This window comes from Centroberyx gerrardi, chromosome 12 (assembly GCF_048128805.1).
Source record: "Centroberyx gerrardi isolate f3 chromosome 12, fCenGer3.hap1.cur.20231027, whole genome shotgun sequence".
Classification (NCBI taxonomy): Eukaryota; Metazoa; Chordata; class Actinopteri; order Beryciformes; family Berycidae; genus Centroberyx; species Centroberyx gerrardi.
The window spans coordinates 16,607,617-16,622,148 of NC_136008.1; the positions used below are offsets into that span (position 1 = coordinate 16,607,617).

At 45.7% G+C, this 14,532-nt stretch overlaps 1 protein-coding gene across 1 annotated transcript in view; it reads left to right on the forward strand.

The window, feature by feature from the left end:
- Positions 1-2,399: 2,399 nt before the first annotated feature.
- The window catches only part of kirrel3l (kirre like nephrin family adhesion molecule 3, like), a 34,275-nt gene continuing 22,142 nt past the window's right edge, over positions 2,400-14,532 (forward strand). Inside the window, exon 1 of the mRNA XM_071900091.2 lies at positions 2,400-2,941. Within this exon, the coding sequence (XP_071756192.1) occupies positions 2,902-2,941 (40 nt within the window). The 5' untranslated portion in view covers positions 2,400-2,901. The remainder of the gene's footprint in view (positions 2,942-14,532) is intronic.

Here is a 14,532-nt window from a genome sequence, read left to right on the forward strand (position 1 = left end):
AATACATTTCCTTCCACTTGAATGTTAGATCTGCTTTCCAACCAGACAAAAGAGAAAGCAGTGATTGTAATTTTAAAGCCCAGCATGCCGTTCACCGCCACTGACATCTCTTTTTTAATTGACCCCAGGTCAAATAGGGACTGGGATAATATTTTGTTAAATTATTCTCATTTCCCCGTGAATCACATTTCCATATATCTTCACTTCATGCTTTATTTATTACCTCCTTACAATTACCATGCAAACGACGTCTTAACTGTCACCCCTTTCTCCCTCTGAACAGTTTAGTAAATATCAAACTGTATTTATTATTAATAAACCCACAGCTGAAAACCCCCTTTTTTATATATAAATTATTCACACACTCAAAAGCTTGGGGAGTATGGGCGCCCTCCATTCGATGCCACAGAGCCCAGCATAATTAAGACTATTGGCTAGGACTGATTCTAGTGCGTGTATCATCTATTTTGCTCTCATCTCTCTCTCCATCTGTCTGAGCCATAGGGGATCACACATTTCAATCACAACATGACACCTGGTGACAGACTTTACACAATGGATGTTGATTTTATTATCACAGCACAACTGGTGTAAGCACCCTACTGTTTTAGTGCTCACCCAAGCCCCCACCTTCACTCACTCATTCATGGTTTCACACACACACACACACGCACACACACACACACACACACACACACACACACACACGAACGCACGTACACACACACACACACACGCACACATACACGCACAAAACAATCACTTTTGATTACTCTGACTTACACTCAGTCACCCACACACATTCTCAATCCCACTCTAACTGAAAATCACATAAAAACACAGGAGCACTCACAGCGCACAACAAGCAAGTATGTATTCATGCGCACATACACACCCACACATGTACGTGTGCACACACACACATTCACAAACACACGTTCATTTACCCATGCGCTGCACTCACACTAACCTGGGTTGGCTTCCCAGCTGTGCAAGCTGTTTCTTCCATCAACATGTGTTTACTGGCAGGGGACCCTTATGTTTGCATTACAGGGAGGCAATAAACAGGGAGGCCAGCCCCAGGGTTTGTAAACTACTGTTTGGGGGAACCCTCGAGAGGACTGAGCCCTAATCATTGTGTGGTTGAGCCTCCAATTAAATGCTGCGCGAAATGTCAAAAAAAAAATAAAAAATACCCTTGTTTGTGTGGATGATATTTTTTTCTATAATCCGCACATGTTGGAGCCCTCAGTGTCAAAATCTACACTCTTTGATGAATTTTTCACACTCATATGGAGTGCTAACCACCTGGAGGAGCTAACAGAATGTGTGTGTGTGTGTGTGTGTGTGTGTGTTGTGTGTGTGTGTGTGTGTGTGTGTGTGTGTGTGTGTGTGTGTGTGTGTGTGTATTGGGGAAGGGTGGGGCGGGAGGGGGGGGTATGTGTTAACTTTAAATTGAGTGGTTGCTCGGGCCAATATACAAGTGAACGACTGATTAACCAGTTGACTGCGTAGCCTATTATTTTGGTTAATCAATAGATCATTGAATAACTGATGAGCAGCATCAAAGGACCGGCTTACCAACGGAGGTAAGCCGGTGATAGACTGCACTTTGTTTAAATCTCCTTATTAACCCCTTTGCTTTTGTTGTAGTATGATAATGACTCTATTCTATTTGGTTAACTTTAACGCCCATTGTATGACAATGAATCGGCGATGGCAGCGTTTAAGATCAAACTAAACCACTTTTTGTCGCCTGAAAACAATCACAATGTTTTGACTCAACCCCAATGAAAAATCAGCATAATATTCCTATAATAATCCTGCACGAACTTGTAGTGCGTCTGTGAAGTGACCTAACTGTACTATTTTTTGTTTATTTATTTATTTTTTATCTCCAACGTTATCACTATAATATTTCTATAACATTCCTATAGGAACTTGTAGTTTTGCTGTGGCATGTGTATCTTTATAAAATTTATTATAGGATTACAAAAGTGTATTTTTGTCAGAGAAAATTCTGGATTTGGATGTATCAACACAACATAAACCATATCGCGACTGTTAATGGTCTTGCTCATTATTCACCATGTGGACTATTCCACCCAAAAAATATTTGGTACGGCAGTCATTTAACTCCGAGTTAAGTGTTTTAAATGCCCTCCCCGCAGCGCCCGTTCAGCCAATAGCGGGCCCCTGGGGGCGGGGGCCGCTGGGCCCCCTGGCAAGGATCTGAGGCGTTTCTGACTGGGAGAGGGGCTCCTCACACTCAGCTCCTGCCAGGTTTGGTGTACCCCGAACAGATGACTGTCAGTGCGCATTTCCCATTGGCAAGCAGGAGCGAGAAGTAAACCAGAGGAGACCGAGAGGGGAAGAGTGTGTGAGAGAGAACGAGTGAGTGTGTTACAGTGGAGACAGAGTGAGAGACTCCAGTGGAGGGGGCGAGAGGCAACTTCGCCGGAGCTTATCACTGTGCACTGCCGAGGAGGAGAGGGGAGATCGCTTTCCAGCGCAGCATGCACCAGCAGGTTAAAAAGTGGACCGTGGACGAACCTACCGAGTCGGACGCCTGATTCACTTATGGACTGATAGAGAGCACAGCGAGAATTAAAAGCTGTGCCAGCGTGAGTGGGAAAGGACACTGGAAAGGAAGCTGATGCAGTGGGGAAAGTTACCAACTATGGAGATTCACTGTTAACTGAGAGTTTACGAAGTGTGGGGGCCATTCTGAAACATTGCTTTGGAAACTGGATGATTTTATAGACGTATCCCAGTGCGCTTGTACTGCCCGTCCGGTGGTATTCCTGTGCCGCGGTGGACCATAACCAGCTCCACCACAGTCGCATTGACGGAGCGATTGAATTCTTCCCCGCAACACTATCAGCGGTCCAGGCGAATAAAATGACTGCATTTTACCTCCTCGTTTGCCTTATGGTAACAGGTAAGACAGGCTTTTGTTTGTTATCCTCTTGCATGCAGCTCTGTATTGATGGAGAGGATGGACCGCGCTCCATACGGGCGCGCTGCGTCAAGCCATCCAGTGCGCTGGTACAGACAGGCAACTGATATGCTGCAGTGCTACAATTCAGTGCTGTAATTCACAAGAAATGTTTAATTAAATTTGAGCCAATATTTAAAGCAGGAGGTTTCACTGTCCGCAAGCAGACCTGGGGCAGCGGTTAAATGGCACTGCGCAAATCGGTGATGCTGTGATTTTTTTTTTGTTCTTGTTAAGCTTTGTGCTGTGTGACAGAGACGTTCATTCGCATCTGTTTTAGCAGATGACTAGAAAGTTTAACTTCTAAGGTTTTTGAACCCGAGGGTGTATATCCATAGACTGCAAAGTGTGTGCGTGTGTGTGCGTGTGCATTCATTTTGGATTCCCTCATGTTTTAATGTGAGGATGAAATTGCTCGGGTATTAGAGCTGCTGAGGATAATACAACTAATGTGCAACTGCTGCGAAAATATACCGCCGCCGTGCCGAGCTGCGCATCTTCCTCTCCCCGAAGTTAGTCAACGGTCTCTATATTGATTTCCATTAAATAAAACATTACACCGATGGGGTTGTGCCTAATGAAACCATGTGGAAATGAGGTTTAGCCTACTGAGCTGTTATGACAAGGTGGATGAACTAAGTTTTTTCGGTGAGTGGCAATCCAGCAGAGCCGTAGGTGTTCGGTTATGAGCAGATAGGGGGAATGGCATGAGCACAATAGTTCATAAACAGAAATGATAAAGGGATGCATGGTCTATCATAGGGGGCGCACACTCTCGCGTGTGTGCGTGCGTGATAGAGCGAGATAGATAGATAGATGGAGAGAGAGAGAGAGAGAGAGAGCGCGTTTGTGTTTTTGCCCCCCTTTATATAGTATAGTATATAGAATAGAATAGAATATAGAATAGTTTACCCACTTTAGCCCGACATGAATCTTCATGACATAATTTCGTAGTAGCCTGTACATCATATAGTAATCTCAAATTGATGTAAATCAGGAAGATAGAGAGTTTTAAGGAAAACAACACAAATTAATGGTTTTCTGAAATTATATTAATTGGTGTTTATGTTGATTGTTGTTTGCCTTGTGATCACCGACTGGTGGTCATAGCACCCGCACCTTTTTATTCAGGCTACCACATCACTGGGTGCAGGGTGATTAAAAGTAATCTGGTAATAGGATTAAGTTTTGCAGAAATGAGACAGAAAGACAGAGAACATTGTGTATATGCATAAACAGTAGGAAAACATTTATATTTTCCAGTATATTCTAAGCATAATCATTGTGAATGTGAAGGCTCTCTGAATGGCTGGTAGCCTATAATTTGCTCTCTATTAATTTAGTGCTGTACATGTCCTGATACAAAAAAAGCTTGCAAAAAGCTGAGCAACTATTGACTTTTAATAGTGTGTTTTTGTATGGTATTGACACTTGAAAAGTATAATTAAATTTAAATGTATCAGAATACACAACAGCATCGCACTGACACCCATTCTCTCAGGCAAGGACAAAAGGGGGAGTAATGAAATGTGTTCTGAAACACAATCCTTTCAGGCCTTTTATTCCTTTGCTTTGAAAGTACACAGAAAATTCACCATAGGCAGTGTCTGTGGTGTGCAGACAGAATCACATGCAATTTCACCAGTGTAGCGGATGCTTTCGAGATCACAAATGGTGAAGCCTGAATAAATGCCATTTGTTGTGAGTATGTCTTTACCTTCGGCCCCAGTTCCACATGGTTTTGTCATTATTCAGGGCTCGGGGGAGGGATGGCCACTGCTCCCTGACAGACTAGCAACAGCTGGATGAGGAGGGGCGGTAGCCAGACAGTAGCATAGTTCACAGACCCCCCCCCCCTCCACACACACACACACACACACACACTTTCTCTCTCTCCCTCTCTCACACACACAAATAATGAAAAGGCTAGAATCTGCCCTAATTAGAACCTAAGAGACCCTGGTTTCTAATTCGTGAGTCACCGATGCTCAACATGGGTACACACAGAAACATAAATGTATGTAGCATAAGAATTTGGCTACAGCACATGACTTTACTTTGAAATTCGTGTATAGCACATAGCATGCATCTATACGTATATGTAGCCTTCTACAACACCGATAATTTACTTTCTCGGAAAGTCCCCTGGGCTCCCAGAGGAATTGGATTCCACACTGCATCAGTATTCTGAGTAATCTTCAGTGAGCTCTTTTTTGGAACCTTTTGCTTTGGGTCGCTTGCGTCTCCTAGGGCTAAGTTCAAAGGCTGTGAGCCGAGATTACAAGTTTCTCCCTTCTTCTTAAGTCATGTTGCCACTCATGTCTCACTACAGTGTAACGCCGTGGAAATTTTCCACCTTCCTCCTTCTCACAAATCCTTTGCCTGATTGGAGAATGTGTGAATATGGGGCATGCAAGTCTGTCTGCTTAATGGGCCGGAGGTGGCTGACAGACTTTCACCATGGATTGAAAGTCTGTCCACACGATTGCATATACAAGCGCACACATACACAACCAGAGGACTAGTGAAAGAGATAGACCTTGACCAAGCCCTGTCCGCCCCACCCCATCATCCCCTCCCCTTCCCCATTAGCAGAGATTTGTCTTCTCCTTGTGCAGCACGGATATGTTTCTGGACGCAGTGGCAGCGTGGCCCAAGAGGTTTGTTTTAGGGAACTGTGCATATTTCATGAACTGCCGCTCTGCCGCTCTTTGAATTCTTGTAGAGGGAGTCAGGCTGGGCGGAGAGAAACCGAGTCGTAGAGGAGGAGGGGGATGGAGGAAGGGGGAGGGGAGGCCTGTTGCCGGGATTGGACTCTGATGTGTCACCAGCGTCTTGATGATTAAGTTGACAAGCAGCGGGAAAACACTGGGGAATACCATCGAGCATCATTAACCTTTTCTCCCTCTTATTTCTCTTTCTCTCTCTCTCACACACACACACACACACACACACACACTCACGCACATACACACACACACACACACACACACTCACACAAATACTCTCTATTTCTCATAACTTTTATTGTTTTCTCCCTCTTCTCTCCCTCTATGAATTTCTTTCCTTTTTCTTACCTTCTGTATGCCTCTGTGATAAAAAGAGATTGAGGAGAGAGTAGGTAAGTGGGAGAGAGAAAGTTTGGAGGCGAGAGCCCCAGCCAGCCGATGAGGAGTGTTAGACACGGGGTGCACAATAGTGCAGACACAGCAGAATCTGAACACAGCTGAGTCTTGAATAGAAGTGTCTTGCATTATTTAGGAGACATACTCATGGCAAAGATATAGATGAATTTTGGCCTACTTTGATTCCCTGTCGGTGTGAGCTCTGTGTAATGGATGTGCTGCTGGGGAATTGTGTTGAATGTATCTCTGGATTTTCTCGATTCACTTGTGGCCACAAATCAAACTTAAAGGTCAGTTTTTTATGGCAGAAAGCTATATACTGTATAACAATCCCCGGGATTTGTTCAGTTAAAGATATTGTAGACCTTTAGCCAAGTATATTTTAGTTCTCCTTTAGTTCTCTTAAGCGTTCCAACCAAACAAATTCAGTGAAACCCAGTTTTATTGTTTGTTTGTTTTTTGTCTTTTTGTAGAAAGTTTCTACATTTTTGCTTTCGCAAATCATCTGGTGATAAAGTCAGGCAGACACACAAACAAACAGACAGACAGTAATGGATGATCAAGATCTTTAACAATGGGCTACTGTTTCTTCTAATCCCCAAGACATGTCATGCACACATGCTGTTGTCGTCCTTGCCTCCTTCATAAACAGACAACCACCCCCCACCCACACACCCCCACCCCACACACACACACTTGCTACGTGTATGGAAGGAGAAACTGGAGGGAGAAAGGAAACAATGGGGCTTCATAATGTTGCCTCTCTCTAATCAGCTTTGCCATGCGAGTAAACACAGATAAAGAACTTGGCATTGTGTCCTGAGGCTTTGTTATCAGCTGTTAGCAACTTAACTGGATGTGTGCGATGGCACGGCTCAACACAGGAAGGCCAAGTATGGCCAGGTAGCAAACTGTGTAAACTTCCAGTATTATCTTTACCCCCCACCCCACCTCCCTTTCTCTCCCCGGCCCACCTATCCTCTTTTGGCCTTCCCTTTCTCCTTGTGTCTGTCTCTGCACATCCTCACCTTGTCTTCCTCTGGGGCGGTCGGAGGATCCGGCGAGGAAATGACAAGGAATAGGACAATGGAGGGGCCGTGTCAGCTTCCTGCCATTGCCTGGAATCCTCTTCCCCAGTTACATGACTTCAGGCTGTATCATCAGCATGCAGACTGGTGGGGACAGCACAAACTTGTTTACTCTTTTATTCTTCTCCTCTACAAACACTGTGAATGGAAAGAATAGAGAGAGAGAAACTGGGATTAATTCTGTGCAAATCATTAAAACAGCACCCCAAGGGAAAGAGTCACGTTTATACAGTAGCAGCTATTTTAAGAAAGACTGGGATTGCAATTTTCTCTCCCCAAAATGCAAGTGTCACATCCTTCTAGAGAGATGTATCACCATTTCAAAAGACCCTAAGCCAAGAAACCAACATAGAACAGAAAAATCGCCGACATACTAGACCACACATTCATTTTTATTTTCCAATCAATTCTTGCCCTGCAAGACAAGAATTTCATATCTCCTGCCGAGACACAGAAACCAACAGCAAATTGAAATTTATCTTCTGCGTTGCAGCAATATCTGTTCCTGTGTTATCTTCACCAGCCGTGTTCCTTAACCTTGTATTAAAGATAGCTCTGTTGGAGGAGGATTCTGGCAGCTAAGAAGGGACTCAGGAAAAAAAACATGAATACAATCAGACAACATTTATTCAACTGTAGATGTTTATTTATTTTACTGCTCTTTTTACTCTAACAAGATGAAATGTAATTGTCAATGGCCCTTACTGAATGGAAGATCTGAAATATTAAGCGGTCATATTTGGGGGTTATGGCATATGCACATCTTCCAGACGTGACTCATGAGGAGCACAACAAAGCAACGCCCTTAACTAGTGTTGCTCACACACTCACACACACACACACACACACACACACACACACACAGAGGTCAAGGGCACACACTGGGGCAGAGGATGATAAGCTGAGATGAGTGTTTGGCATCTTCAGGGCTATGTGCCCTTTCTGGAGCGATTAGTCAAAGTCCAACTGTCTAATTAATGATGCTCCAGCTCTTAGGACATGCCATCTCCTTAACCAACTAGGGGTAAAATGCACTCAAGGAAACAAGGGATTGCCTGCCTGCTGCCCACTTGATTAGCGGTGGGATCAGCACATGCTGTTGAGAGAGGAAATACTCCAATACCCCCCTGAGGTCCAGATCCCCTCCTTATTCTTTCTTTTCATCTTTCTCCTTTCTGTCAGTTCAAACTGCCTGGAACGCCAGGGCTAATATTGTGTTAGTGACTCAACCATTAACCAAAATAGTGGGTTGGCTGCGGGGAAGCCGTGGCTCAGTCTCTTCCTCCTCCTCACAGTGAAAGACTGCTCTGTGTTATTGTAGGAGGCTGGGTGAAGGGTTGGAGAAAGTGTAGCAACGTCTATTATTTCAATTCTTCCTGCAGGGAGTTTTGCACAGGGCTTAGAAACTCGCCATGGGAGACTGCGAGAAAAGGCAGCCAATTTGCTATCAACTGAGGGGTGTCAGTCAAAGCTTATCGATCCAGCTTTTAACTGTGGCTCCCTCAATGGCAAAACATGTTAATGTTATTGAGCTGTGTGGAGACGTGCGGAACAGTGAGGCGTGGGGGTGGTAAAGGTGGGTGGTGGTTGAACCAGTAGGAGGGTAAGGTGTGTCTCTCTCCCGCCGTCTGTTTGGCAAAAGAAAGCCGATGCAGAGACCGCAATGGGCTCAGTGTGAGGAGGAAGGGGGAGGGAGAGAGCCAAAGAGAAAGAAAGAAAGGGAAGGGAGAGGGGTCAAAGAGATTTACTGCCAGGAGCCTAGCATTACAGGTAATGGATATGCTTGTATTGGTGTAAACCAAACCTGCTGTTTTTCTTCCAGCATGGCAGAGGTGAGAAAATAACAAAGGCGTAACTGACTGAAAGTCTGAGGAGGATTAATAGACGGGGGATATTTCAGAACCTCAGGCTAAACATTAGACCTCAGGTGTACATTTTGGACACACAGAAAGTGGTTGTGTTGGGGGAGGGGGGGTTGCGCATGAAGGTGAGGTAAGGAAGGTGTAGGAGGAGGTTTTGGTGGGTATGGGATCCTCTTCCCAAAGCTTCTACATGATGGTAATGTATCTATAGTCAACACCTTAGGCCTTTCCTGATCCTGCCACATTCCTCTGAAGCTGCAGCAAGGAGGGCAGGAGCACATGGCTAAGTGCTTCCCAAGCTGGCTGGGGTGAACCTAACACCCCTCCTGGAGGAAGCAGTCCAGCCATTGTTCCAGCACATTGCACCCGTCTGACTGAGGCATCCTAGCGCTGTGCAGATCCCAGGGGGCTGGAAAGAGAACGAGGCGGAGGAGGAGAGGGACTGATTGTTCCCTGCTCAGACTATCCACAGATGGGGCTACGGCACAGGATGCTGGCTGTTTGCTTTAGAAAGTCCCAGGCGTTTGCTTTGCAGTCGTGGTGTATAGAATGCTCTGGGGGATAGAGGAGAAGAGAGAGTGCCAGTGGAGACAACAGCAGGGGGAGAGAAAGAGAGAGAGAGAGAAAGAGAGGGAGAGAGAGAGAAAGAGAAAGAGAGGGAAGAGAGAGAGAGAGAGAGAGAGATGGAAAGAGGACCTTGCCTAATATGATGTCAGTGTGAATATAGTGTCAGTGCCAAGAAGGGAAGACAGATGATACAGCCATACAATGATAGGGTAGTTGGGCTAGAGACTCCTCAAGTCCTCCCCAGTTTCCAAACAGAGACATATAGAGCAGGAGATAATGGAGAAGGGAGGGAGAGCAAAGAGAGCAAGCGAGGGAGGGAAAAAAGGAAGGGATGAGATGCAGGGTACCCAGGCTGCATCCATCATGTGGTTTGGTGCAGAAGCCATTTGTACCTATTGTTCTCCATAATTTGTTTTCTCAGTGCCTGCAAAGGGAGGGGGAATGGGGGGAGAGACAAAGCTAAGGCAGCCATTTATTTTTGCGCTAATTACATAAGTGAGACAGCATAATTAGACGTATAGCTAAATAGACAATAGACCGAGAGAGAGATGCACAGGGGGAGATAGACAGGGAGGTGTAGATGAATTCAAATAGATGAGAGACATGGCCCTCTCCATTTCACATTCAAGACTGCGAGGGAACATGTTAAAAAGAGTAAAGAGGACAGAGAGATCGAGGGATAAATGGAAAGGAAAAGAGAGAGTAAAGGAGATGGTGCGATGGAAGGGATAAAAGATAAGAGAGAAGTAGAGAAAAGCCCTCTTCACAGACTGCACTTTGAGGTGCGGCCCGATGCTGCCGGAATAGTCACCTCATTTAATACACCTGCTCAGCAGGAGGGGAAAGAGAGATATAGGGAGATGTCGGGGAGAAAAAGAGAAAAGGGCGAATGGGGGGAGATAGAAAAAGGAGACAGATCTCATCTCTGCTCTTCCAGATCAAAGGCAGAGAGTGGCTCCGCAAGGCTGTTTGTTGTGGCTTGTTTGGGAGGGTTTCTGTGTATGTGAGGTCATGGGTTGACCTGGCCTGCTATTTCTATCAGGCGACATTACACTTCAACACAGCCACATGCCAAACCCTCAAAGGAATCACGGGTAACAGGTCCAGGACAGGTAGCACAGTTTGCTAGAGAGAACTGGTGCCATTCTGAGACAGTGGAGCTGCAGTGAAGCTGAGAGGGAACTGTATGCTGTCTGGTCAAAGAGGGAGAATAGCTGAGAAATTAGTTGAAACCAAAACAAAACAAAAACACATGGAGTATGGGAGATATGTTGATATGTTGGATGTTATATCTTTTCAAATTACTGAAAAGGACCATGTTCCACGTTATTCTATCTGGCATTACTTTGTGATCTGTGTGTTGGCTATGCGGTTGTGCATGTGCGCACATTCATGTGTAGGCTATGTGTGGGCGTGTTGAGTGTGTCACCAGGCTTTCAGGGTTGTGATACAGGGGGAAGATAAATGGGCCCTTAATGAAGCCACTCAATCACAGGCTAGTTAAAACAGCTGACCAAAGGCTGGGGGGCAGTCAGGTCTGCTCCGAGGCCCATTCAGGCTGGCCGAGGGAAGCTCTTGAGCCGTCACACTTTAGATTAGCCATTCACTGCACTATAGACCACCGCCTAACTGCCCCTCTTCCTCTGACCAGTCCTCTGACACACTATAGTGGCTCAAGTCAACTCCCTGATTGTCTCGGGGAGTTCTTTAAAAGCCAATTTAAACTCAGTCCTTTGTCTCACTCCCCAGGAACTCAAAGCGGGACATATTGTATAGGCCGTGTGTGTGTGTGTGTGTGTGTGTGTGTGTGTACGTGTCTGACTTTTTTTGGGCTGAGGTTAAAGTTTTGTGTGCAGGGTCTTTGAGCGTGTGATGTTTTGTTAAAAGAACTGGGTGTATCTCAGAACTGGCACAGACTGGGGTTTTTTTGGGGTGAAAGAGAGGGTGCATGAGAGAAATCAATGGCCCAATTCAGCCCATTACAGCCATGACTGTTGCTGTAATGGTGTGGAAATGGACGGTGGTCATGTGGATCCCTTTTATACCTCCAGGCTCGGATCACAACTGAGGGTCCGATTCATTTCCTCCAGCTTTGATTAAAAAAAGAAGACTCTGAGGATTTCAAAGACTCTCACATGATGGTGACGAGTGAAGAGAACCCCCCGTTTTGTGAAATAGATGAAACCTCTATTCTGCCAGGTTTGCCGAAGGACAAACATAACACTGGCCTCCAATTTTCCTCTACAAATAACGACTTCTCTGGTCCTCTCCTCTTCCCTCTCTCCTTCCAGCCTTTACCTCTTTGATCCTGGGTAATGTGTTAACAAGCAACGGGTTCTTGGAATACCCATAACATTAGCATGTGTATTTGTGTTGAGGTGTGAGAGTGTGTGCGTCTGTGTTGGTGTATGTGCTTGTGTGTACGTGAGCGTGTGTGTGTGTGTGTTTTCACACCAATTAATGAATTGCTTTATGTGCCCGCTGAGGTGACGATGGCTTGTCTCTAGCGGGGCAGTGCTTTTTTTCCCTCCTGTGTCAGCCGCACCCCATGATGGCCGGGGTCCACTCTCACACTAACACATTAATGAGACCAGTCTAATTAGTGCTTGTGGTTCCATACAGGGGAACCAGGAAACCACAGCACCATTGTGAGCTGGCCTAATCAGGGGACCACTCATGGACAAGTGGGCCCACTACACCAGTGAGAAAGTTCACACTTATGCAGAGCTGCTTGGACTCACAGTTCTCACACTCAAATTAGTGCAGTGGTTAATTGGGGGAAAGAGTACGGTCTAAAAGGACTGGGTGTATTTTGAGTTTGGTGACCATTAATGCTCGGCTCGGCTCCTCGCTCCTTTTCCGTGCTCCCTCTGGTAGCGCTGCTCCCGAGGGCGATGCAGAAAAATGATTTTGCTCTCCTCCATCCCTCTCCCTCACTCCAGATAATTCAATCTGTTCAATATCAAATAATCTCACCCAATTTTTCAGCCTATTTTAACCTTATCGCTCAAACAGCTGCCTCTGGGGGATGAGTCTCGTTCCACCTTGTTAAAAAAGAAGGGGAGAGAAAGAGAGATAGCCCAGGAAAGAGGGATGACAAATAGCTCTCTGAGGAGTGCTTTCAGAAGCCTCTGTTTGCCATTCTCATGGGCCATATGTGAAAGAGCAGGCAAACAGATTGAAAGAGAGAGGAATAGCAAAGGATAGAGAGATAAAGAGAGAGATAGAGGGAGGCAGAGACAATTTAAGAGAAAGGAGGGGGAGAGTGTAGGTGATGTGAGTTGTGGTACTTGAGCTCCGGGGCTCTAACTTGTGTCCCACAGCACTGTTTAACATGCCCCTAGCCGTCTCTCCTGGCAGTTAATTAGAATCCAATAAGGTTGCCGCCTGTTGGTCATTGTTCCTCCAGTGTGTTTACCCTTTCCAGAGGCTCCATTCGCTGCTTAATCTGCCGAGAAGCTGAATGTCAATAGGTCAGGCCAAGACTCCAGAGCTGTGAGACAGAGGGAAAGACAGAGGGAAGGGGGAAGGAGGGAGGATCAGGGGGATGGAGGAGAAGGGTCATTTCTCTCTCCTCTCAATATTTTTCTCTGCCATTCCATTCTGGTGGTTGTTTTTTTTTCCCCTCCCTCCCTCTCGCTTCCCCCTCTCCTCTTCTTTTCTTCTCACTTCTAATCCGTCCTCTTGATTGTTCTAAGCTGCTTTCAGCCAGCCCTTGGGAGGGTGGGGGTTTTGGAGTCTGTTTTAATTAAGATTTAAAAGAAGACTCCCTCAAGAAGGGAGATTTAAGAGTAGGATGGTCTGAGCAAAGTAAACGAGTGGAGGTAGGACAGATTGTACATAGGGCTCAACAAATATCAGAAATCGGTAAAATGAGAAAATAAAAAAAGATATTTTCTGACGCACATAGGCGCACACACCCCATACGCCCCACACACCCACACACTCACACAAACACAGACAGACTCTGAGGCATTGGGGTGGCTAAGCCAAATGGGATTTTTTTTCCATTTGTAATCAAGCGGCACAATCTATATAGATTGATCTCAACTTCCTGTGATTCATACCATATCCTGCGAGGGTGATATGGGATCAGTGGTAGCCAGCAGGCAAGCTGAGGGAGTTATCTCCACACTCTGTCTAATGATCGATCATCTCACCAGATGGGCTTAAGAGCCTGTAACGCTCCACTTGTTTATCGGAGCCCCAAACCTGAGGCTTCTCAGTAGATGTGACCTGCAAAGAAAGTCCTTGTTTGCAGAGAGAGAGATGGAGAGCAAGAGAGAGAGTATGAAAGAGAGAGAATGAGAATGAGAGAAAGAGAAAGAAAGAGAGGAAGAGGAGAGGAGAGAAAGTTAAAAGTTTGCTCTTGTTGTCTTTGTTGTATGGCCAGACGTGTGGATAGATAGTGAATCCATTTCCCTGCTTAATGCGGTTATACTTGGGTGGCAATGTCACCATATTGGACACTCTGGACGTTCCTGTTAGACACTTAATTAACAGGCTTATCACAGTAGGACAAAAGGAGATTTCTCTATAGAAGTCTGGCCATCAAAGATACAGGCACCGTTACCATCCATCTTTCCATTACTGCCGCAAAGCAGATATGTTGTGTGTCACAGACAATGTGTGTGTCCGTCTGTGTGTGTTCGTCCTTGCAGTGCAGCCCGAGAAAGGGCGCGCGCGCTACTATGTTTAGTAAAACAGTCACACATGACACATCTGTCCCTGCCGCAAACCTTACATCCTTCCCCACAAGTAAAACCCCAAAGAAAACACCCCCAGAACAGAGTGCACAATGAAGTGTTTAAGTTCATCAAGCCGCAGACTTCGGTGCAGCCGGTAAGGTGTTAAAGGCCAGGCAGGGGTCAAGAGCCCAACCCACGGCATTC